At 43.8% G+C, this 27,345-nt stretch overlaps 1 protein-coding gene across 4 annotated transcripts in view; it reads left to right on the top strand.

Annotated features, from left to right (window-relative positions):
* Positions 1–27,085, top strand: part of CCNB1IP1 (cyclin B1 interacting protein 1) — a 34,891-nt gene extending 7,806 nt beyond the window's left edge. For all 4 annotated transcript variants that reach the window (XM_085871029.1, XM_085871030.1, XM_085871027.1 and 1 more), the window contains exons 2-5: positions 575–875; positions 5,410–5,517; positions 14,484–14,715; positions 26,415–27,085. In XM_085871029.1, coding sequence (XP_085727155.1) covers positions 579–875; positions 5,410–5,517; positions 14,484–14,715; positions 26,415–26,569 — 792 coding nt within the window. In that variant the 5' untranslated portion in view covers positions 575–578 and the 3' untranslated portion in view covers positions 26,570–27,085. The remainder of the gene's footprint in view (positions 1–574; positions 876–5,409; positions 5,518–14,483; positions 14,716–26,414) is intronic.
* The last annotated feature ends 260 nt before the right edge of the window (positions 27,086–27,345 follow it).

The raw sequence follows: 27,345 nt of genomic DNA, 5'->3' as shown, positions 1-27,345 counted from the left end.
CCTGGACATATCTCAAAGCCTGACATTCTGCTTTGCTTACCAAGCTCTGCACAGATATGGCATGTAAAGCCACTTTCATTCATGAATTCATGACTACGACTAACTGTGCAGCCATCGTGTTGCTATCAATAGAACACTCTCCTTTCCTCTTACAGTGAATGTTAATGTCCCAAAATGCAGCGTCTTGGGGTGTGTGTGTATGTGTGTGTGTGTGTGTGTGTGTGTGTGTGTGTGTGTGTGTGTGTGTGTGTGTGTGTGTGTGTGTGTGTGTGTGTGTGTGTGTGTGTGTGTGTGTGTGTGTGTGTGTGTATCATCGAAACTTTATTTTAATTATGACTTGTGGGTGAAGTGGGGTGGGGAGGAGGCTACATGGAAAGTTTACATTTCTAAAATAAGAGTTCTGATTGCTACCTGCTCCTTGGATAAGGGAATTGCCTAAAATTAAATCTCAAATCTTTGAACTCGTCACAAATGTTCAGATGATTGTAATATTGTAATCACGTGATTCCAGAATCGCGAGCAGTTATCAAATGTACTCTATGTTTCCACTGATGACAATTTTCTGATTGCACAGAACCATGGCTGCATGCGATGAAGACCTTCTGCTGTGTAACATTGGCCGGTGTCGTGCACGACTCGGTGGCTGTGCCTGGGTCACGTCCTGTTCCCACATCTTCTGTGATGAGGATGGTTCTCGAGAGTTCCACAAGGCAATGAAGTGTCCCGCCTGTGGCACAATACTTGCTGGAAAGTTCGATATAATCCGCATAGACATAAGTCCCACCGAAGAATACAAAGCCATGGTACTGGCTGGTCTGCGGCCAGACGTTATCATGGAGATCTGCTCCCGGGCACTAGCCTTTTGGACTTACCAGGTGTCTCTGACAATTTTCATGTTGATGAATAATTATACGTACATTCACACTCGTGGCCTGCTTGAAGTTCCCATGAAAGCCTCTTGCTCCTGATGCTTTGTTCCCATGTCCTCATTAACATGTATTGTATTGCTTTATGATTTGTCCATTAATGCCGTGGTAATGTAAGTAAAAGTATGCTAATATTTCTGTCCTACACATGGTTTATATACAAGCTCCACCACAAACCTTGAACAATTAATGGTAAAACAAGGGTTAACATTTTGGTTTGGTTACATTATGGAGCATGTTTTGGAACCTTGTGACCTTCCGATGTAGTTTTGGCTCCACTGTACTACTTGCTGCAATGATTTAATATCAAAAAATCTACAAGCACCCTCATGAGCCCATCTGCCACACAGCGGGAGATGGGGTTTTGCAAGTGTGTGTGTGTGTGTGTGTGTGTGTGTGTGTGTGTGTGTGTGTGTGTGTGTGTGTGTGTGTGTGTGTGTTTGTTAGTGTGTGTGTGTGTGTGTGTGTGTGTGTGTCAGTGTGTCAGTGTATCAGTGTGTCAGTGTATCAGTGTGTCAGTGTTATCTGTCCAGGTCTTAACTGTTTTTACCATTTGAACTTTTGTCATAAAATTTTCAAGAAACCTTTATTATGAGAATATGGAGAAAAATATAATAACAAAATTTCCTTTTTTGGTGGGGGCATTGTTTTTGTCAAGCTTAGTTGGAGAACAAAGCAGACACGGACGGGCTTTGCACTTTGTGATGCTATCTAGTTTCATGTTGCTTAGCTTTCAATGTTGTTTTAAATCAAAATGCCACAAAACTCTCATGCTGTTAAAAAATAGTCCAATTGGTTTCAAAGTCTGACAGAATGGCACAGAGGTAACTTGCCTTTGTGCTGACGAGGTTGAGTTAGAGTCTCGACCCAACTGTAGGCTGTTGGATTGTTCATTTCATCCTTACTGTACATTGGTATTTGTGGTGTGGCTTTATCTTTGCTGCACCAGTATATGGATGTATTCTGCCTACTTTCTGCTCAGTTTTCCTCTCTCTATTTAGGCTGACACCTCTCTCTGTGTCCCCAGTCCTTTTCAGGTTTCCATCTTCCTCCTCTGCCCCCTTTCTGGTTTCCACATTTTATGTCTCCCCACCCTCCTCCCTCCAGACCTACACATCCCCCTCCCCACTACCAGGCTGTCACTTCTCTACCCCTCTCCCTTGTCTGCCATTGCATTCATACATTTTGAACTTCTTCCCACCCTGCTTCATTAGCTGATGTTCATATACTTCGAGGGTGCTGCTTACATTCAACAACCATTCATTTAAGCCTTGCTTTGAGGTGTGAGCACATGTGTTTGTGGCTTGGTACCATCTCATGCCTCCCACCGCTAACCATTCCTTCCTGTTATGCATCCGACTCCCCTTCCCCTCTCCCCTCACACTTTCCCCCCTCCCTTTTCCCTCCCCCTTCCCTCCTGCTTCCTTGTCAAACACTACTATCTCATTATACTTTGACATTGTCTACCTTGGACTCATCATCCCTCTCTCAGATCCACTGTAACCTTTCCTCCCAGGTCCCATCATCTTCACCTGACATTGTGTGCCTTTCTGAAACATTCAAGCAATTTACTGGACTCCATCAATTCTCTTCATGAATGCTCTTCCAATCGCCTTGACCGGCCTGTTGTGCACACTCGAGGAGATGTCACTTTTATATTCGCAATGCCAGTCCCTCCAGTCTTTGTACCTCTTTTTGTTCCGAATACCATGCAGTATATCTGGATGTATCTTCCCCTCTGCAACAACCTCTTGTTTTTGTGTGTGTGCTATATCACTCCTCCCTTCAAGTGACAATGACACCATCAATGAAGCACTCTTTGCTGGCATGGACCTTCTCCGATTTGCTCATCCTTTGTGATGAGTATTCATGGCAGGCATTGCAGCAAAATCCTTCGATGAGGCAGCAGGTCTCACCTCGTCAGTCAGCACCTTACAAACTAAACCGAGATCTCAAACAGATTTCACTTTTTGAGCTTGACCGAGTAATGTCAAACTTTCCTGGTAACATAGCTTGTATCTCATCTGCTTCTCCGAGCTTATGAGATGATATAATGCTGCTGAAAGTATCAATTTCATCAGCTCTGTATTCCATGAGTCATCAAAGCATCGGCATCTGGCAGTTAAGCAATGTGGACAGGCACAGATGAGGATACACACACACGCGCGCACACGCACACACACACACACACACACACACACACACACACACACACACACACACACACACACACACACACACACACGGCTCTTCCTTCTTTGCTTCAGATATTGACAGTGCTTGAAGTTCCCCGTGCAAGGTCCTACTTCGCCTCTCTCAGGTATCAATATATTCCCTCGCACCTCAATTTTGCCATCATACATTTGGCTCATGGTATATAGAAGCTTGTGGTGAGACAATAGCTTCTTGCCTTCATGGTCTGGAAGGCTAATTCTATCATTGAGAACTTTCAGATGTTTCACAAAGCCCACAACAGGTGTGTATCAGTCCCGAAAGAAGCACGAGCACAACAACTGGTTCATCTGAGACCATACCTTTCAATCAATTCTCCACCTTCCATATCCTGGTGGCAAATGGTTAAAATTGCCTCAGTAACATGCTCTTCATCAGTACCTTCATGCAACAGGGATGGAGTCATGATGGTCACAGATTGTGATGAGGTGGAATGCTTGAATAATGTATTTGCTAAAAAAAAAAAGAAGCTTTGGTTCGAAGTCCATCTATTGCTGTTCTATACATTTTCCTCCTTTAACAGGCAACTCCCTAGAACAAGGAGTTTTTCACCTGCAAAGGTGGAGAAGTGTCTGCATAAGCTTGACTCCTCATAAGCAACAGTTGCTGATTTTATCAGCACCACCTTTCCTCGAAACATACGATTGAACTGGCGATTCCTTTCCACAACTCGTTTGCAGACCCTTCTCAGAGGTTTCACCCCCCCCTCCTCCCCCTCTCACTATGATAGACATCTTATGTCATTCATATCCATACGAAAAGTGTGAAGACAGATCAGCATGCCTTCCCATACTCAGCACGATCATGGTCAACAATCTCAGCAGATCATAAGGCCGACTTCTTCTCCAACTCATTAATAACACATAAATTGGGTTCTGTCATGGTCACTTAGATAGCTCCTGCTAACTCAGTAATAGATTTACACTCTGACCCTCAAGCAAAAGTTCAGAACCGTCTTACTTGATATGCTCCGAGCACTCACCGCTGTCTGGTGCACAGTCCTGATTGTGAAACTTTCTTCCAAGGGCATCCATGATCCTTTCCTCGACTGGCTCATTAATTTTCTCCACACTCATAAGCAATGCATAGCCCTAAATGGTATTCTGTATCATGCCCTCTCCATAGAGGTTGGTGTCTTTCACGGCAGCATCTTCATTAGCCTCTTTGGACAAGTTCACTTTGCAGGTAACTTGACCTTTTGCCAGAAAGTGTCTCACACCAATGATAGTCAGGATGCAGTTGTATCCTTGTCCACCGATTTTGGAGAAAATACTAAGCTGGTTAACCCTGAGGGCATGGAGATGCCTTGGAAGTAACTAGTTATTATTTGACTGCTTCCAACTGCGAAAATTTAATCTATTTTAAATTCAGGCTGTAACACAATAAAATGTGAAAAAGTCAAGGGTGTGAATACTTTCTGAAGGCACTGTAACTATTCACCTCCACTGCTTTGTCTCCACTTCTCTCCACTGTGGAATCACTTCCTTGAATCTGTCCAATAATGTTCCACTATTTTACAACCTATAGCCATGTCATGTTATACCCTCTTCCCATTCCTGGTCTTTTCTGTGCTCATTGACTCTCCTCTCAGGTCAACCCCTACCCTTCCGTTGTTTTACCCCATTTGTCAGCTTTTCCTCTCTCTCTTTACATCTTTCTTATGTATACTTTGTCCACCTCTTGGTTATTTTGTTACAGTATGTCTATGCCCAAACTTGTTAGCTTGCCTGTGTGTTTATTATTTCCCTATTTATCCATCTTACCTTTAATGCCAACTCCCTCTGCTCCATTTCTGTGTCAACGGCACTCTAATCATTCAGCCCCCATTTAAATATATATAGGATCCCAAGGTGTTTTTCGATGAAGAGTTGGTGAGTTACCTCCGATACTGACAAAACTCTGGCCCTCACTTTAGGGAGCACTGCAGCAGCGATACAGCCATGGTCCCAGCTCATTGATGCAATCAGCAGCCAATCACTGCATTCAAATGGATAGATCTAATCTTAATATATCGAATGAATAACATATTTTGTGTTGCTTTTTGGGAATTTGCACATATTTTCCTTCCACAATGTGTCAAGCTAATCAAATGGAAGACCAAGAAGGAACCTGAAGAAGTAAAGAGCAAAGATGGAGGCATCAGGAGGAACCTGGACAGGATTCGGATTTCAGCCGCGACTCATACTCGTAGCTCATAGTACATATATGCCGATTTGTAATACTTCTTCAAACATTCTCTTGTGATATGCAGATTCACCAGGAACGACTGTACCAGGATTATATGTTGGGCAAGGCACAGAACCGTATTTCCCATATCGAGAAGCACTTTGAGCAACAGTTGGAGACACGAACAACAGAGGTACTGAAATCTAGAATCATTAAAGTGACTGGCCGAATTAATCTATCTTTGACTTTTGGTCTGCCATATTATATACAGGTCTAAACTTCTGACAATTTCAATAACAATGCCATCCATCCATTGTACAATCCTATAAAGGAGATTCGATGTGGCTAATGTATTCTCATGGCAAGGAATGCACCAGATAGTTTGTCATTTATTTTGCAGAGGTCGGTATTAGAACCTGTATTATTACCAGAGATTTGCCAAAATGTAGAACCTTATTTTAAGTGGTTATTGGTTTTGATATGAACAGGTAGAGTTAATTTAATATCAAGTAACCAAACAGAAATGGAATATCTGTACAAGAGTAAGAAAAAAAATAGGGGCAATATCCCTGGGCGCTCACCTGGTAGAATAATGATACTGAGGAGGAAGTCAACGTGGGACTGAATCGACAAAATGTACCAATGAACCAATGTTATAGCAAATACCTGTTTTGGGAGGCAATCCCTCCATCATGTAAATCCTCTTCGACCCTGATTTTTTTTCAATAGCATGAAAAAACGTTGTTACATCACGGATGATAAAGGTTGTGGTAAAGTTTCATCAAAATTGTGTGTGTGGTTTCGGAGAAGAAAGCAAATAAATATTTTGGGGGTAACCCCTCCCCCCCGCCCCCGTAGAACCCATTAGACCCCAATTTTTTTCATTGTTGTGAACAAACTTTCGTACATCATGGGTGATAAATGTGGTGGTCAAGTTTTATCGGAATTGTTTGGATAGTTTCCGAGAAGAAAGCAAATACCTCTTTTGGGGGGCAACTCTGTGTTTGCTTCTAAATCTTGGTCCCAAACCCATCACTCTCTGTACCCACCTTAAGGGCCCTGTCACACTTTGACGTTTCAGCCAGCGTATGGCAACGTATCAAAATGTATGTAAAACGCTGGCGTACGCTGAACTATTGATGTTTTTTTTTAAAGTTTTTGGCGTATTCATAACGAGTTGGACATATGCATAACGTATTAGTAACGTACACAGAACGTTTCGATAACTTATAGATAACTTATACCAATGAATGCTTAGCATGTTGTCGCGTTCACAACGTATGCCCAACGATAGTCTTAACGTATGCATAGCGTGCAGCAGCGTATCGCCGACGATCACGTGGCGTAGGCTATTAAAAGGCGGCCGCTCGACAATTCAAAACATAACCGCACTAGACATCGAAGTGTCAAGGCCCTGTCACACCTTGACGTTTTAGCCAGCGTATGCCGACGTATGAAAAATTTGCCGAATAGGCTGGCATACGTCGAATACGTTATGGGTAAGTTTTGTATACGTTAAGAGCACGCTGAAGCACGCTGGCATACGTCGTAGTATGCCAAGCACGTCGACAAATTTTAAGCATGCTCAAAAGTTTTCGACATATGCCAGCGTATGACTCACACCTTCCGCATACGCTGGCCATAAGTTGTATGCACGTTATGCAATCGTTGGCACACGTCGACACACGTTACTTGAAAGTTACTCATAAGTCGAAACACGTTGAGGTAATGTTTAGCTTACCAGAAACTTATTTCTAACCTATGAGCAACGTGCTTTGAACCTATGTGTAACGTATCTCCAATGCACATTGACGTATGTAGAAGTATTTGATTGACGTCTTCCGGATGACCACAGAACTTACTGAACGTGTTTCTAACTTACAGCTACCGTATAATGGCATATTGGCAGTGTTTAGGGGAATTGGTATATAAAAATGGGCTTCACAGGAGGAACCCGTAAGTGTTTCAGACTCCATGGTGAGTACATGTCCATGTCAGTAGTATCAGTAGTTGTAGTAGGTAAGCGTGTCAGTCATAGTAGTAGTAATAGTAGTAGTAGTAGCAGGTCCATGTCAGTAGTAGTAGGTGAGTGTGATGGGGAGGGTGTGGATGATGATGGATCCTCCTTGCGTCCGCGTCCACGGCCACGGCCAGGACACTTCTTTGCAGCATTCTTCGAAGTTTTCTTCGGCTTTTATTTATTTATTTTCTTAATGTTTTTCTACGCTGAACTAGTAATGTTTTTTAAAGGTTTTTGGCGTATTCATAACGAGTTGGACAAATGCATAACGTATTAGTAACGTACACAGAACGTTTCGATAACTTATACCAACGACTGCTTAGCGTGTTGTCGGCGTTCACAACGTATGCCCAACGATAGTCGAACGTATGCATAGCGTGCGGCAGCGTATCGTCGACAATCACGTGGCGTAGGCTATTCATAGGCTGCCGCTCAACAATTGAAATTATAACCGCACGAGAAATCGAAGTGTCAACACCACCGTCATGCCGAAAAGAAAAAAAAAAGAAAAAAAAAACATGGAGCCTGGAACACTGACTGATTCCTCCTGTGAACCCCATTTTTATATACCAATTCCCCTAAACGCTGCCAATACGCCATTATATGGTAGCTGTAAGTTAGAAACACGTTCAGTAAGTTATGTGGTCGTCCGGAAGACGTCAAGTATGTCTACATACCTCAATATGCGTTGGAGATACGTTACACAAAGGTTCAAAGCATGTTACTCGTAGGTTAGAAATAAGTTTCGGGTACGCTAAACATTACCTCGACGTGTTTCGACTTATGAGTAACGTAAAGTAACGTGTGTCTATTTGTGTCAACGATCGCATCACGTGCCTACAACACGTTACTCATAGGTTAGAAATCAGTTTCAGGTACGCTAAACATTACCTCGACGTGTTTCGACTTATGAGTAACTTACAAATAACGTGTGTCGACGTGTGTCAACGATCGCGTAAAGTGCCTACAACTTATGTCCAGCGTATGCGGAACGTGTGAGTCATACGCTGACATAAGTCTAAAAATGTTGAGCATGTTAAATTTGTCGACGGGCTCGGCGTTCTAGGCCCTATGCCAGTGTGCTTCAACGTGCTTCAGCGTGCTCTTAACGTATACAAAACTTACCCATAACGTATTCGACGTGTGCCAGCGTTTAAGACAAATTTTTCTTACGTCGGCATACGCTGGCTAAATCTTCAAGGTGTGACAGCCCCTTTACCCAGCCGAACCCAGCTGTTCCTGGACTCTCATTTTCTCCCGACAAGGTGGAGAGTTTTCTGTCAAACCTTGACTAATTCTGCAACCGGTCCAGACGGCATCAGCCTACGTATCCTAAAAACCTGCTCTCCTGCTCTTGCTCACCCTCTCTCTCTCTGTTCTATTCACCCTCTTATTTGCTCAAGGTCATCTGCCATCTGCTTGGAAATCAGCAAACATTACCGCCCTGCATAAAAAGGTGCAAAAACAGATCCCTGCAACTAAAGACCAATCACCTTTGTCCCAATCATCAGCAAGGTTATGGAATCCATCATTGCTTCAGACATTAAATCTTTGCTCTTCTCCAATGGCTTGATTGTTGATCATCAATTTGGATTTAGACCAGGTCACTCTACCCTGGACATGCTGCTTCTGCTTTCACAACAATGGATGGAGGTCCTCAATGCCAGACATGAGATCAGAGCCATCTCCCAAGACATATCGTAAGCTTTCGATATGGTCTGGCACCCCACCCTGCTCACCAAACTCTCTTCCCATGGTATCCAAGTACATCTCCACTCATGGCTCGCAGACTTCCTCTCCTGTCGCAGCCAATACGTGGCCCTTAATTGAATTCTCTCATCCCCTCTTCCTCTCTGCAGTTCCTCAAGGCAGTGTTCTGGGCCCTGTACTTTTTCTGGTTTTCATCAATGATCTCTGACTCTCTGGAAAATCCTCTTTATCTCTTCCCTGATGACTCCACCCTCTGCCATACCATTTGTCATCCCTAAGATGGGATCTCATCTGCAGATCTGGGTAAAATCACAAGCTGGTCAAACACTTGGAACATGTCTTTCACTCCTGACAAATCTCACACTTTCACTATGTTTCTTCGAAAAGACCATCTGGAAACCAAACCCCCCCACTTCCCATCCACTTTCTCAACAATTCTCTTGAAGAAGTCTTTTCATTCAAGCTTTTGGGTCTCACTATCTGCCATGATCTTTACTGGGAAAGCCACGTTTCCAAGCTGGCCTCCAAATCCAGTCACTGACTGGGAATCTTCCGTTGTGCAAAGTCCTTCCTTGGCAAATCTGAGCTCCTGACCACATACAAAGCTTTCATCAGCACCCTCATGGAGTACTGCTCTCCCCTTTTGGCTGGTGCTCCCACCTCACACCTTTCACGGCTTCACGCTGTGGATCCCAAGCCTTTGAGGACCATTGGTATTTCCCGCAGGTCAGTCATCTTTCTGTGTTCCACCCTCTTCTTTCTGGCCTCACCCCCTCCCCCGCGCTCTGTCTGCCATATGTCCCCACCATATTTCTGCAGGGTGCTCAAGGTCCGCCAACAACCGCCTTCTAATAAAATGATCAAAATCAGGATTTTACTGCTCACCTTCACTCTTTCATTCCTCTTTTTTCCTGCCTCTGGAACAAACTCCCACATTCTCTTCAATCCCACTCTTCAAGGTTTTCAAAACAGCTGTTCACCACCACCTCTTATCGTCCCCCATCCAAATCCTCGATCTTTTCTACCCCCGTTAATCCACCCCAAACCCAACTCCTTCAAATTCCGTTTTTCTTCCTTAAAGTCCCCGTAGTGTCCATCTTGTTTACCCCGTGTACCCCGGCCCATCCCTCTCCCTTTCACAGACATCTTAATTTCCCCTGCTACCTACTATTTTGTGCTTCACTCTCCCACACCTCTTGTCTCCTGCTCCCTTTGTTATATGTTCTGTGTGATAGCTCTAATACGAAACTTGACAATGTGTACAACCCCCCCCCCCACCCTTACACTGTCTTGGACCCCAATTTTTCTAATGTCATGATCAAACTCTGGTGCAGAGGGGCACCAATTTTTTTAACCAATTAATCACACACATGCACATTATCTTAAGTATTTTTGTTTTCAAGGAACACAAAAAACTTTACGTACTGACGGGTTTTAACCTATACATGTCGGGCACCCCTTTACATGAACTTTTCTAGAGCATTACTTGGTTCCTCCGAAGAACACAAGTGTGGTACAGCATGCACACAATATTTTTTGAAGGTGCCCTATTTTCTATCTTCTGGCATTTTGCACAAGCCATGGAATGTCACTTCTTTTCTATTATTTGGCATTTTCTACAAGCTATGCAATGCCCATTCTTTTCAATACTTTTCCACATGGCACATCTATATCTATATATTATGAAAACTCTCATCTTGTATGTATGTATGTATGTATGAATGTATGTATGTATGTTCCCAAAATTCAGCTAAAACGGTAGACGATAGCGCAAAAAATTTAGGGCCACTTTACTCACCATTCTCCTGCGGTCTGCAGTATCAAGTTTCGTTCAAATCAGGCAACGAAAAAAATTATAAAAAAATCAATTCCCGATTCAGTCAAGTGCTCTTCGGGAGAATTTCATCAATGCAAACAACCTCAGCAGTATAGTTCGCTGGAGCTATCTTTTTTTTTTTTAATGATTTTTTTTATCAACCGCTGTCACAACGGGAACCCAACGGGTTCACGGGTCATCTAGTACCATATAAAGTGGCCTTTTCTCTGCCCCTGGAATTTTCCCCAAGAATGGAACAGTTTCTCTATATGACATACAGTATTCCATGTTTCAGCCAGTTTTCTTCTCGAATTAGAGCACCTGAAAAACTGATATTTTTTCCAAAGTCCACTTTTACGGTGTCCCTAATTTTTGCTATGCCCTAATTATGCGGCTGCAGTTAACTTTGAAGTCTCAACAAGTGTCCCTCTATTCATCTTCAAAATTTCACGAACTTTCATCCAACAGTTCATAAGTTGGGGCGCGTGGTACTACCGCCCCATCCTAGAAGGGGTTGTTCCATTGACATGGGTCCTACATCCCTCCCTCAGAATTTCTACACAGTACTTACGACACACTGTGCACAGTATGGCCCTCTCAGGGGAGTCTTTTGGGGTCAGGGACAGGCATTCTGCCAGCAACCTCAGACTTCTGACCTGGGTTGGCCAAGCCATGCGTGGTTAACTGCTGAATCATTGCGAGCTTTGCACCGCTGGTTCAGCAATATCAGTGAGTACCACGTCCCACACTGCTACGGGCAGATGGTCTTTCTCCCCACACCAGGGGCGCAGATCCGATGGACTGGATCTGGATGCTGTCAGCATGCGTTGTCGGGGACCGCATGTGAACCACTGGATGTTGTTATGGTTCCAAACTGCTATAGATGTCCACTCCAGTGGACTGGAGCTTCAGTCTGCTGCTAGTAGGCCATGGTGGTCAATGCCTGAAACACACTAGGGTGTGGTAGAGGGGGAGACGACAACGGACCAGGGCCCAACAACCCTGGGGAGTTGCCGTCGAGCCAGCGCCGTCCACCGCTCATCATAACGTCTCATGTTTCTGAACACTCAGGCATGTTGGTAGCCTCTGGTGTTTTTTGGAGCTTACTTGGAACGTAGTTCCGGGGAGCTTAAGGGATGGTGCGTCGTCCATCCGTCCATCCATCCATCTGTCCACAAATACTTGCAACTTCTTCTCTGAAACTACACATGCAATTTTGATGAAATGTTACCACAACCTTCATTATCCTATATGTACCAACGTTTTTGTCATGGCATAAAAAAAATCGTGCCCAAAGGGGGTCTGTGGGGGTTTCCCCCCAAAAGAGGTATTTGCTTTCTTCTCAGAAGCTACACACACGATTCCAATGAAACTTGATTACAACCTTCATCACCCATGATGTACTCAAGCTTGCTCATGACATAAAAATAAAAAAATCGAGGTCAAAGGGGTCGTACAGGGGGTTGACCTCCAAAATATGCATTTGCTTTCTTCTCAGAAACTACACACGATTCTGATGAAACTTGACCACCACCTTCATCACCCATGATGTACAAAAGTTTGTTCATGACATTAACAAAAAATCGAGGTCAAAGGTGTTGTACAGGGGGTTGCCACTCAAAAGAGGTATTTGCTTTCTTCTCAGAAACTGCCCACACAATTCTGATGAAACTTGACCACAACCTGCATTACCTGTGATCTGTGATGTAACAAAGTTTGTTCACACTATTTTAAAAATTGGGGTATATGGTGGTTTCCGGCGGGGGGGGGGTGCGGGGGTTGCCCACCAATAGGTATTTACTATAACACTGGTTCATTTTTGCTGATTTTGTCCCATGTTAACTTCCCCCTCTATCATTATTCTACCAGGTGAGTGCTCAGTGTTATTGCCCCTATTTTTTATGCCTCCGTTGACGGTCGCCCGAGACATGACGTTTTCGGGTTGTCCACCCGTACGTACGTATGTCCGTGTTAACTTTCTCTGTTTTCTCTGCAACCGCTTGTCCAAATGACACAAAACTTCGCAAGTGTGACAATTCCTGTAGAACGTTTTAATGATAATTATGTGATCATGGGTCGCTTGATGTGGCAGCCATTTTGGAAAATGGAAAAACTTTGGACCTCTGTATATCCGAAACTGCTCCATGGAAAAAATTGAAACTTGGCACATTTGAAGTACTCCCCATTGGAAATAAGTGTGATGTTTTTTTTCATGATGTCAAATGTAGCTTTGTTTTGACGTCATAATTGCACACATGGACTGCTTTATCTGATTAGTATGAAAATTTTTGAAGGTCATCTAGGGCTAAATGGTGTGGGGGTAAAAAAATTGATGATGACATCGGTCACCTGGCTCGGCAGCCATATTTTTTTGACATGAAAACTTTCAAAAATCTCCGAAACGGCTGAACAGATCGAGGCAAAACTTCACAGGTCTGATTGCTTATCCATTAGGAAGAAAAACCTGTCCATCTATGATGTCATAGGTCACATGGTTTGACAGCTATGATATTTGGAAGAATAAACCTTAGAAAATTCTCTTCTGCAGAACAGCGAGACAGACTGAGGGGAAACTTCACCCACATGTTCCCCAAGTCTTGGGGATACCAAGGTGTTCACAGATAATTAATCGGTCACATAGTCTGTCAGCCGTATTGGATTGAATGAAAATCTTTAAAATATTCTCTTGAACCGCTTCAATAATCGACATGAAATTTCACATTTATGATCTAGTAGTCATGTTGTATTTATGTTTTAAATTTTAACCTGATCAGACACATGGTCTGGCTGCCAAAATTATTTAATGTTTTGTTTCTGGGTTCAGGGATTTAAATCAATTTGGTACAAGTATGTATAATGATGTAATAATGTTGGCGGAGGCATGTCTGTGGAGGTTGCAATATCGAAGAGTGACATTCATAATTTCTGCTTTACCTTAGTTCTAGCACCCTCCCTTCTTTCAGCCCTCTAACCCTCTCTGGCAACTTCAAGATGTATCCTTTCTTCCAGTAAACCCCCTCCTGATTAAACTTCCAATATCCAGGCTGACTACACACCTCAACTCTTGAATTCCTTGCTTCCCACAACGATGGAACAACCATTTTGAAGATGTAATAGCCCACCCTTCCCTCCAGGATTATGAGCAGGCAGTGCAGCACCATCTTGTCATTCCCCATCCTTACCCACATTCATTTTACCCCCATTGAACCTGCCTCTCCCATCCCTCTTTCTTGCAGGTGGCTGTGCTTCCTCCTCATCGCTCATTCATCTTTTGGTTTATTTCAATTACCTTCCTTGTTTTGAGCAACTGTTGCCTCATTGCCACACTGTCAGTTCCATACCATCCAACACAAAGTTATTCTTTCATGGGCCTTGTTCTTGTAAAGGAAAAACTACCTTACCCAATCACATGATGCTGCCTAGTTATAAACAATTCTTACTCAAAGCAAATAATCAATGAGTAGTCTTTCAGCAACAAATCCGTAATCTTTAATAAAGCCACTTGAAGGATCGATGCAAATCACTGGCTGGTGGTTTCAATATCCAATGTTAAATTTTAGAGTTGGACTGTATATTTTCACTCCACCTGTCCCCATTTATTAATTGTGCTAAGGTGTCAGCACTGAAACGTGAAGTAGGAAACCTTCGTCGAGAGCTGGAACAGTCACGTCGGCGCTGCGGTGAGGTGACAGAACGCCTCATGGATCGTAACCGCCAGCAGCAGAAGCTACAGGCCCAGTTTGATTCACTTCGACGCCGGACGTCCACTCTGAATCCCAGGAGAGATCGAGGACAAGGTTCCCCACGTGCACACTGTTATCTTGGCAACTTCGACCATCCTTTTGGTAAGAATCTGCATTTCCACTTCAGTAATGAATGCTAATTAATTTTTCGATTGCTATCATCCAATATTGTCATATTATCATGAGGACTATCTGATGGATGTATATATATATATATATATATATATATATATATATATATATATATATATATATATATATATATATATATATATGAATTTATGTATTTCATTCGTTTATATGTATTGTTGCGAATTCGCGCCCGCCGGCGTGCGAGCGGCCACGTAACTCGAATCACGGCACGTCGCCCACCGGACGGACAATTCTGTCGTGACCCTCTCGGACTAACGCCGGGAACTAGTCACGGGTGGGCCTTTCGGCCTCACCACGATCGTGCCAATCGGCTCCCCGCGTGGGATAGGGTTGTTCGCCAAATTCGACCTACCTAAGTACCCACACGGAGGGTAGACCGGGCGATCGCACCTCGCCGCAGGTCGACTCCGGACACGGGCCACTTAAGCGACCCGTTCCGTACTATCGGGATAACCGAGCGGTGTTATCGTCGACCTCGACGGTTCCGATTAATTATCGGGCGTATTAAGCCCACTACCAACCCTTTACGTGAAGCAAGATGAAGATTCAATTAAAGAAAAGACGAAGCGAAACGGGAAAACAGTTCAACATAAGGCACATTTATTCCGCGGCACACGGAAAGCACACATATACAATTACAACAATTATGCACCAAAAGCAGATGTTACAAAAGAAACACAACAATGCAGATCTACTACCGACTACGCGAGCACACGGCAACACTTACACAGTTTTACTTTACAGATGGCGCCGACAACACATTTACTCAAAAGCAAAAGAAAAGGGCCACCCTCAAAGACAAGGGGGCAGACGGGGCCTGTGGGCCGTGAGACCGGGTGGATCCTACCCGTGTCTTGTGATGAGCCGCAAATGTGGTGGCGGTGCCCCGACTCCACGCTCCTTCGCGGGTTTCGTTGGCACTGCTTGGAGTGGGGTGGGAACGGGGCCCCCTTTTTGCACTATCTCAGCGCGGGGGGAAAAAAAGGGGGGAATTGTTGATGCTCTGGGGAAAGAGGATAGCTGGCTTGCTTGGGTCCCGTGCCGAGCGACTCCACTGCGACCTCGTCGCCGACCGCCGTCTTCCTTGCCTCGGACCCGAGGTATCCGGTCCCCTCCGCAATTCTCCTCAGCCGACTGCAGCAAATCACCTCGACCGCGCTCCAGGCTCCAGGCTTCCTCTCTCTGCAGCTCCCCGACAGACTCCGAACCCCGACAGACTGCCACTCTCCAGACCCGATTCTCCTCAGCCGACGGCCTCCAACCCTTCTCCAACTCAAACTGCCTCGACCTTCCTGACTCCAACTCACTGCCTCCAACCTTCTCTCCAACCCAAAAACTGTCTCGACCTTTCTGACTCCAACTCACTGCCTCCAACCTTCTCTCCAACACAAAAACTGACTAAATTCGCCCCGCGCTCGGTGCTTTATAGTACGGCAGGAGAACCCATATGCAAATTTCTGGATCAGAACGAGCTCGGGGGTGGAGCCACGCTCGCCCATTGGACGGAGAAAAAGGGGCGTGAGCCTCCCCTGATCCTCGAATTTGCATATATCGATTCCACTCCGACACGCCTGGAGGCGGGGCCAAACCGCCCTGCGCTTGCTGATTGGACGGATCAGAAGTGGGCGTGTATCATTCCTGATCCGACTTCTCCTCGGAAAGGCCGCTATTTGCACCCGCGGCTCGGCGCGCATCCCGCACGAGGCCAGGACAGCCTGACGCTCGGTGCCCACAAGCGGTGCGGGAATGGCCGCAGAAGGGGAGGCGAAGGTGGTGGAGGGTTTAAAGTGCTGGTCCATGGCCATGGCGACGTTTGGAATGGCGGTGATGCGATGTTTGCGGGAGCGAGTTGTGAAGGTAAAGGTCGTGGCTGTTGGCGTTGTTGTTGTGAAGCGGCATTGCGGTTGGTGGTTGTTGTGTGATGGCGGTTGAGACGTGGTTGGTTCAAAATAAAGATAGAACAGAAAAACGGCTATCTTAAAGGGTCGCAGCCCGAATGAATCACATTTATTCCCTCTAAACAACGGGTTTGGGGCTAACTACACATGTACTTACAGAGATATCTCACCTACGGGACCTGAATGGTGGTTTGCGAATTTCCTCAACCGCAACAGTATATATGCTTGCTTGTCCAACATCTCATTCCAAAATCATGGGAATTAATATTGAGTTGGTCCCACCTTTTCTGCTATAACAGCCTCCACTCTTCTAGGAAGGCTTTCCACAAGATGTTGGAACATTGCTGGGGGGATTTGCTTCCATTCAGCCACAAGAGCATTCGTGAGGTCAGGCACCGATGTTGGGCAATTAGGTCTGGATCGCAGTTAGCATTCCACTTCATCCCAAAGGTGTTTGATGGGGTTGAGGTCAGGGCTCTTTGTAGGCCAGTCAAGTTCTTCCACACCGATCTCGACAAACCGTTTCTGTATGGACCTCACTTTGTGCATTGAGGCATTGTCATGCTGAAACAGAAAAGGGCCTTCCGCAAACTGTTGCCACAAAGTTGGAAGCACCGAATTATCGAGAATGTCATTGTATGCTTCATCATTAAGATTTCCCTTCACTGGAACGAAGGGGCCTAGCCTGAACAATGAAAACCAACCACAGACCATGATTCCTCCAACACCAAACCTCACAGTTGGCACTTCACATTTGGGCAGGTAGCGTTCTCCTGACATCCACCAAACCCAGATTCATCTGTTGGACTGCCAGATGGTAAAGCGTGATTCATCACTCCAGAGAACGTCTGTATATAATATATATATATATATATATATATATATATATATATATATATATATATATATATATATATATGTATATATATATATATGTATATGTATATATATGTATATATATATGTATATGTATATATATATATATGTATATATATATATGTATATATATGTATATATATATATATATATATATATATATATGTATATATATATATATATATATATATATATATGTATATATATATATATATATATATATATATATATATATATATATATATATATATGTATATATATATATATATATATATATATATATATATATATATATATATATATATATATATATATATATATATATATATATATATATATATATGTATATATATATATATATATATATATATATATATATATATGTATATATATATATATATATATGTATATATATATGTATATATATATATATATATATATATATATATATATATGTATATATATATATATATATATATATATATATATATGTATATATATATATATATATATATATATATATATATATATATATATATATATATGTATATATATATATATATATATATATATATATATATATATATATATATATATATATATATATATATATATATATATATATATATATATATATATATATATATATATATATATATATATATATATATATATATATATATATATATATATATATATATATATATATATATATATATATATATATATACTGCATGGCCAAAAGTATGTGACACCCCTTCTGATTTGTGGATTTGGCTATTTCAGCCACACCCATTGCTGACAGGTGTATGAAATCAAGCACACAGCCATGTAATTTCCATAGACAAACATTAGCAGTAGAATGGGCCGAACTGAAGAGCTCGGTAACTTTCAACGTGGCACCGTCATATGAGGCCACCTTTCCAACAAGTCAGTTCGTCAAATTTCTGCCCTGCTAGAGGTGTCCCGGTCAACTGTAAGTGCTGTTATTGTGAAGTGGAAACGTCTAGGAGCAACAACAGCTCATCCACGAAGTAGTACGCCACACAAGCTCACGGAACGTGATCACCAAGTGCTGAAATGCGTAGCGTGGTAAAATCGTCTGTCGTTGGTTGCAACACTCACTACCGAGTTCCAAACTCACTCTAGAAGCAATGTCAGCACAAGTACTGTTCATTGAGAACTTCATGAAATGGGTTTCCATGGCCGAGCAGCGTATAAAAGCCGAAGATCACCATGTGCAGAGCCAAGCGTCGGCGGGAGTGGTGTAAAGCTCACCGTCATTGGACTCTGGAGCAGTGGAAACGCATTATCTGGAGTGATGAATCATGCTTCACTATCCGGTAGTCCGACGGATGAATTTGTTTGGTCGATGCCAGGAGAACGCTACCTGTCCCAATGCATAGTGCCAACTGTAAATTATGGTGGAGGAGGAATAATGGTCTGGGGCTGTTTTTCATGGTTCGAGCTAGGTCTCTTAGTTCCAGTGAAGGGAAGTCTTAATGCTACAGCATACAATGACATTCTAGATGATTCTGTGCTTCCAATTTTGTGGCAACAGTTTGGGGAAGGCCCTTTTCTGTTTCAGCATGACAATGCCCCCATGCACAAAGCGAGGTCCATACAGAAATGGTTTGTCGTGATTGGTGTGGAAGAACTTGACTAGCCTGCACAGAGCCCTGACCTCAACCCCATCAAACACCTTTGGGATGAATTGGAATGCTGACTGCGAGCCAGACCTAATCGCCCAACATCAGTACCCAAACTCACTAATGCTCTTGTGGCTGAATGGAAGTAAATCCCTGCAGCAATGTTCCAACATATCGTTGGAAGCCTTCCCAGAAGAGTGGAGGCTGTTCCAGCAGCAAATGCGGGGACCAACTCCTCATTAATGCCCATGGTTTTGTAATGAGATGTTGGACGAGCAGGTGTCCACATACTTTTCGTCGAGTGTGTGAGTGTGTGTGTGAGTGTGTGTGTCTCCTCCATAACTCCAAAACCATAAAACTTATCAGCCTGAAACTTTCCATGCATACTAAGCAAACTCCAAGGAAGTGCAAGAGTGAAAATTGGGTGTTTCAATTAATCAAAACACATATTTTGAAGACAATTAAAGGCCTTATTTAATTATAGCCTTAATCAGGCGCATCCTCGGACTCCTCGCTCTCGATGGGGTCTGAAAGCTTATCCTGGGTTACCTTGCTGAGGTCTGAAGCTGCCATGTTTTTTGGCCTGCTCAACCATGGCTTGACTTGGAACAGACCGCAACGATTTCTTAACGATAAAGTTTCTTATTCACTTTCCTCACTTATATCATCGAATGCCTGATCATCATACCTTCAAATTGCTGGATACATTACAATGCTTATAAATGCCTGGAGACGCCAACGTTCATGGCTTTATTTCATTTCCACATCTGCCATAACCTCGACAATCTCTTAAACTTAGGCGAATTACAAAATTTAAGCTCCAGAATTGAACTTCGCAACAGTTCCAACTGCTAAAAAACAGTGTTCATTTGTCTAATTTGGACATAGTTTAATATATTGGGCGTCCCCGGGAGGTGTTCAATATGATGGCTCGGATGCTGTCCATCTGCAAGACCAACATGCCTGTGTCGTGCCCTGCAGTGTCATGCGGTGCCAAGCCTCTAGTTCCTTATTAATGGTTGGATGGAAGGAAAGAATGGATGGAGGGAAGGGATGGATGGTTTCAGGGAAATGATGTATGGGATGGATGTATGGAGGGAAAGGATGGATGTAGAGAAGTGGATGGATGGAAGGGATGCATGGGATGGATAGAAGGAATGGATGAATGGATGGATGGATGGATGGATGGACCAAACCGATTCTACTCACCCTCCCCTCCCCCCGCTGCTTCATCACTCTCTCCCCCTTCCTCACTCTTCCCTCCTTTACCCCTCTCTTCTCTCTCTCCCCTTCCTCCTCCCCTCTCCCCTCCCTCCTCTTCTCTCTCTCCTCTCTCTCCCCCTTCCCTCCTCTCTCCCTCTTTCTCTTCCTCACTCTTCCCTCCTTTACCCCTCTCTTCTCTCTCTCCCCTCCCTCCTCTTCTCTCCCTCCTCTCTCTCCCCCTTCCCTCCTCTCTCCCTCTTCCCTCCTCTCTCTCTCCCCCTTTCTCGGTCTCCCTCTTCTTCACTTCTCCACCCCTCTTTGCTCCTTCTCCCTCCTCTCTCTCCTCCCTCTTTATCTCTCCACCTCTTCACTCTCCTCTCTCCCCCCACCCCCTAACTTTCCCATCAGCGAAGCGACGGTTGGTATTATCTTTCCTTAATTTTTAGATCACCTGGAGAGTAGTTCCGGTGAGTTTATGAGATGGTTTTGTCATCCGTCCATAAGTCTGTCCGTCTGTCAGTCCATCTGTCCACAAACTAGTTGAGCGCCCAAGGGTATTGCCCCTATTTTTTCTGATGTTACTCTTGATTACGACAATTATTGAGCCCATGAGTTCTGATCGTTAAATATGGAATCGCATTTTGAATAACAGCTTTTGATAAGACTATACGATACATTATTCAATCTTGCCAGGAGCCAATCAAATTTCACCTTGCCTCACACAGTCAATAAGCGTTTTAGACTTGATTTAAACCTATTTATGAGCACAGATTTTGATGCGGTCAATATACCTTTGTTTGGCATCAGATATGAAGCTTGTTGCCAAGTTTCATCAAAATAGTGTTCTTGGTTCAAGCGGTAATGACTGAAGTGTTTACAGACTCATTGAATGACTTGCTGACTGACTGACGGACACCGCTTGTTCGCATAAGTTCACCGGACTAAAGTCCAGGTGAGCTAGAAGTGAAAAACACGGTCTGTCAGTAAAGTCTTGGTCTACCCTCTATACCTTTAGATGCCTTGAGACCCTATAGACCCCTAAGATCCATAAAGACCCTTTAAATCCCATTAGACCCTTTAGAACCCTCAGACATTATAGACCGCATTAGACCCTTTAAAACCCGAAAACCCCGTGAGACCATTTTTAACCAAAAGACTCTATCGAACCCATTAGACCCTTAACAACCATAAGACCATATAGACCTAGTTATTCCCTTAAGAACCCCAATACCACATTAGATCCTATCGACCCTGTTAGATTCTTGAGAACCCTTAGAACCTAAGACCCATTTATACACGAAAGACCCCATTACACCCTTTAGAACACTTCGATCCTGAAGACACTTTAGACCCCATAGACCCCTTTGACCTTTAAGCCCCTTCCAACACCTCAGACATTTTTAGACTCCTTCACCATTCAGACATTTTGTACCCTTTTGACTCCTTTTTAGACCCTTATAACTTTTGCACCCCACAGACCCTTTAAACATTTACACCCCTTAAGTAACTTAATTCCCTTTAGAGCCCGAAGACCTTCACACTCTTGAGACTTATTACACCCTTCACACATGTAAGACAACCTTAGACCCCTTTAGACTGCTTGGACCCTTGACCATTTTGAGCTTCAGACATTTTGACCTTTTTAGACTATTTTAGACACTTTAGATCCCTTTAGATGCCTTTAGACCCCTTAGACATTTACATGTCTATCTGTCAGGTCAGGTCAGATTAGATCTGTGACTTGCTACAGGTATCATGTAAACCTGTACTAACCTGTTCCATGGCCGGGTTGGCGGCGACTAAACCGTCTCCCCCACCAAGTTTCTTGGTGAGGAGGGTGTATGATATGGACACCCAGCAGGATGAAGAACAAAACCTGTGAAAGGGGGGAGGAGCCAACGACCATCCATATCTATTGCCCAATTGTGTCTGTGGACGTCCTCCTGCAGTTGGTTTACTTTTTATTAGGAGATTAGTGACAGGATTTGCACTCCGGCCACCGTAAAACCCTTCATTCTGCAAAACATTCCAAAAGCATTTTTAAAAATCTGAAAACCCACTCCGTGGGAGAATGTCCGATGCAGCTTCCCTTTGCAGAGCAGCTCACCGGATGACAAGATTGGGGCAAAGCTTTTGTGACCCCCAATATTTGATGATAGGAGGGAAACAACGGGGTAACATTCCCAGATCAGATTGCGGTAGAGTGTGTCATGGTGGTGCTGAGGTTCCGTCCACCAGACAGCGGTCTCCTTGGGTTAATCTGAGGCGGTCCCTTCGGGTGGGTGCCTGGAATGTCTTTTCCCGAAGAGAGGATGATCACCTGTCTCTGTTATCATCTAAGCTCAAGTGTTTGGACATCGGTATTGTATCACTCTCTGAGGTTCGGAGACTGGATTGCGGAGATATCATGGTGGGTGGTTACACCTACTATTGGTCTGGTTGCTCTGATAGTTGCCATGCCCAAGGAGTTGCTGTACCTGTGTCCAATAAACTGACTCCAATGATAATTGAGATAACACCAGTCAGCGAGTGTATTATGAGATAAATGATTCATCACTCCTTGGGTGTCATTTCCCTGGTCTCTGTCGATGCTTCGACTGAGGCAAGTGATCTCACCATGAATGACACATGCTATGCCATGCTCAAGTCTGTGGTTGATCAGTGAATCAGGCGAGATACGCTTCTAGTCTTTGGGGATTTCAATGCATCAACTTGAACTGATCGGGATGGTTATGAGACGTGTGATGGTCCCCATGGGTTTGGAACTGTGAACCAGAATAGCACTAATTTCTTTGACTTTGCAAGAAGTCATGGACATATGGTGGCTGGTTCATGGTTTCAGTATCCACACTCATCGCTGGACTTGGTATTCCAACACTGGCGGTGTGTCAAAGGAAATTGACCATGTGCTTATTGATGGTCATTGGAGGATGATCCAGAACTGCAGGGTCTACCAGAGTGCTCATTTCCTCAATACTGACCACCGGCTTGCATTAGCAACTCTGAAGTTGCAGCTTAAATGCATGAGAATGGTACCAACCCATCCTATGCTGGATATTGGCAAGCTCAAGGATGAGAGGGTAGCTGAGGAGTTTGCGAACAGGCTGAGTGGAGATTTGTGGGGTCTGGGTGCTTTGGGAGATCCTGAAGAGTGTGGAGTGCCTTCAAGCCCACTGCCCTTGATGTTGCCAGTCAATGTCTTGGAACTCACCGTAGGGTGAAGAATAATTTTGTCTCTCAAGGGACACTGGATACCATTGACCATAATCGCAGGGCCAGGTTAAATGGCAAAGCTGAGTTGTTCAGGGAGCTGTGATGTAAAACTGTATGTGCACTGAGTGGACAAGGAAGCCTATGTGTGAGGAATCTATGAGGGGGTAGAGCATCACATGTGTTCAAGTGATTCTAGTCCTGCTTACACGGGTATTCACGCATTGCGTTCCTCTAAGCCAATCCCTCGGTATACTGCAGTTTGAGCAGAAGGTGTTGGGCTCTTGACAGAGGAGTCCAAAGTGAAGGCCCGCTGGGCCAGTTACTTTGCGCGGCTGTATCAGGCTGATCCACCAGCTGTCGAGTTGGATGTCAGGGGTGTAACAATCCCTATTACTGACCCTCCAATCAACTGTGGTCCACCTTCGTTTGTGGAAACACAGACTGCGGTGAACCGGTTGAAATGGGGTAAAGCTCCTGGAATCTGTGGCATCCATGCTCAACTTTTCATGGCTGGTGGAAATGCTGTACTCATGTCATTGCATGCAGATCTGTGCTCCACCTGAAACACAAGCATCATCCCAACTGACTGGAAGAGGGGCCTTGTTGTCCCTCTCTGGAAAGTGAAGGGTGATCGCCAAGACTGCAACAACTACCGAGGGGTGACGCTGCTCTCAGTTCCCGGCAAGGTCTTTGCTTGGATAATTCTCGAGAGGGTTCGCCACCTTCTGCTTGAGCACCAGCATCCAGAGCAGTCAGGCTTTACACCTAAGAGGTCAACGATTGACCGTATACTTGCTCTTGGGGTCCTCACCGAATGCAGATGAGAGTTTCGGCAGGAGCTGCTTGCAGCCTATGTTGATCTCTGTAAAGTGTTTGATTCAGTGAATCGGGATGCCCTCTGGAGGATTCTTGGTCTTCGTGGGGTGCCACCAAAACTGAACAATCTGATGTCTGAGCTATACTCTTATACTGAGAGTGCTGTGAGATGTGGTGATTCCATCTCTGACTTATTTCCATTTGTTACTGGAGTTTGCCAGGGCTGTGTGCTGGCTCCCACACTTTTCAGCACTTGTCTGGACTGGATTCTGGGGAGGATGTCGGAGAGATCAAGCTTCTGTGCATCGTTTGGGAATGTCAAGAACTCTGACCTTGATTTTGCAGATGATATAGTCATCTTTGCAGAGACTCTATATGTCCTTTTGAGGGCCCTCGAGGTGCTGAATGATGAGTCGGAGCTGCTGGGATTACGGGTTTCCTGGGTCAAAACTAAGATCCAGGCTTTCAATGACATCTTGGATGCTGCTCTGCTGTCTGTACCTGTTTGTCGTGAGGATGTTGAGGTCACAGAGAGATTAACTTACCTTGACAGTGATATTCATGTCTCTGCTGGCTGTGAGCCAGAGGTCAACAGACGTCTGGGTCGGGCCTGGGGAGTCATGGATTCACTGGATCATGGGGTGTGGCACTGCCTGTACCTGTGCGGGAGGCCGAAAATCCGGGTCTTCAGGTCCTTGGTGCTTCCACTCTTGCTCTATAGATGTTAGACTTGGACGCTAACCAGGGATATGAGATGCAAACTTCATTCCTTCGGTACCAGGTCTCTTCGGAGAATCCTTGGCTATCGCTGGTTGGACCTGCTCAGTGATGCGCTGCTGGACGCAGCAATGCGCTGCTCCGGCGCATGCTCCCATACCTGACCTGACCTGGCATTTACATCCTTTAGAGCTTAGACCCCTTTGACCATTTAGATCCCGGCTGCTATTGGAACATACCCTTTCGATCCTTTAGACCAGTGATCTTCACTATTTTTAGAGGGGGGCACTTTTGCGAATGAGACATCAGTGCGAGAGCCGCTACACCACCTGCAGGACTCTATAATCACTGCTATTGGTTTCTGCCCTATGCACTCTTCTTCGTTGTAGTTAACCGGGCTGCAATCATATTTGTTTGTGTATTGCCATCTCCTGATGTCTTTATGTTACTTTTATGCTTTGCATTGGGACACTCATTTGAAACCATTGGGTCAATTTGATAGCATTAATGGCAGATGATGGGGTGTTTTCACATTTGTGTATTATCGGCTGCACGTCAAGGGCCACACTTTAGGCCACCAGGAGCCACCAGGGACAAGCAGTGGCTTGTGGGCCGTGCAATGAATAACAGAACTTTAGACAATCTAGAACCTTTTCGGTGCACACCACATAAACCTCTATAGTCTTCTTGCAAACACAGACGAGGCTTTTTTTCAGCAAGTAATGCACAAGCTCAACCCACCCAGAGGGTGGGTATTCTGTTGGTATTACATAAAATGACAGATTTGTTTTTCTCCCCTCACTCCATACTTCGCCACATACCCTTTTGCTTCCCTTTCCTTCAGCTTCCCTTAATTTTCATGATTTTCATTTTGTAAGACCCACTCCTTCCCTCTATTTTGCATATAACTTGTATTATAATGCACTGAGGGCTCAACTTTGTGTGCCTATCTCCTTCAGTGCGCTGCTCTCTGCGCTCACTGCTGTGATCTTGTAGGCTTCAGGAAAACTTTCTCTTTTGCAATGAATAGTTTTGAATTCTACCTGACTCATAAATGCCCCCAGGACACCTTGAGATGGCCTAGAGAATAATTCCTTACAAGTGTTTTTATTCAAATCTCCCTCCCCTCATATCACCCTCGACTGAAGACATTGTAAGCTCTTAATAAAAAGTTGATTTTTTTTTTACAGTTTTCATGAACAGTGTAAGAGACAAATGAAACGGCTTGTTTTTTACTTCCAATCTCAAAACTACTTCAAATAACCCATGCTGGCAGGATCGACAGAAAGGCTATTGAGGCCGTTCTCTCCAATTCCTTATTCTTCGCATCAAGTGCCTGCTGACAACCAGGATTTTGTTCTGAATCCCGTGGTCCCTGGCTGCCCATCAAATCATGCCCAAAACATCAACCACTTCTTCCCAAAATTCTAAGAAAACCATCATGGTTTCTCGGTCTAATTATTCCATCTTGAGTTATACTTGTTTTCTGCAACGGACACCTTTGTTTTTGCCATACTGATGCCATTTTAAAACAATAATTTGATTCTTTTTTTTTTTACGTGCAATGCATACATCTTGGCAATTCATGCATACAGCCTGCATTATTGATTTTGATTTCTGTTACAACTGTCTTGTGGTTATGCTTTTCATTTACAAATGCTCTAGCCTCTACCCTGTTGTTGGTTGTTGGTCTATGATGCTGACGGGTTCACCACATTTAATGTTTAATATATTTTGAATGAGCTGTATGTTCAGTAACTTTGCAACTTTATATCATATAATTTTGCAGTGTAATTCTCAAAAGGATCCTTTGTTTTTGTGAATACTAAATTATATATAGTCAGACATAATATATTTGCAGCGATATTATTGCTGAAACAGCCATCAGTCCTGAAGGTCAAATGTTCAAATGATACTAATGTTGTTTTTCCAAAAAAAAATAAACTTTTGAAACAATACTTTGTTTATATGCTTGACTTGAGGGGTTTTTTTTGAGTTTGAGCATCACTAAGTAATATAATTTCAAGAAAGAAACAATTATTATTGAGGACACTGGACAGTAGTACTCCACATGGAGGGACGGCATGGAAATAACAAAATAAGCTTCTGATATTGAGGGCCAAATGGACCAAGCTGTATATAACTCTATACAAGGATTGACAAGGAAATCTAACACAGGTGGAGGCCATTCAGCCCATCACACCTGC

Source organism: Eptatretus burgeri, chromosome 2, assembly GCF_056783735.1.
Source record: "Eptatretus burgeri isolate ZD-2024b chromosome 2, Ebu_testis_v1, whole genome shotgun sequence".
NCBI lineage: Eukaryota > Metazoa > Chordata > Myxini > Myxiniformes > Myxinidae > Eptatretus > Eptatretus burgeri.
Note: the sequence above shows the minus strand (reverse complement) of the source record. Positions and strands in the feature narration are given on the sequence as shown.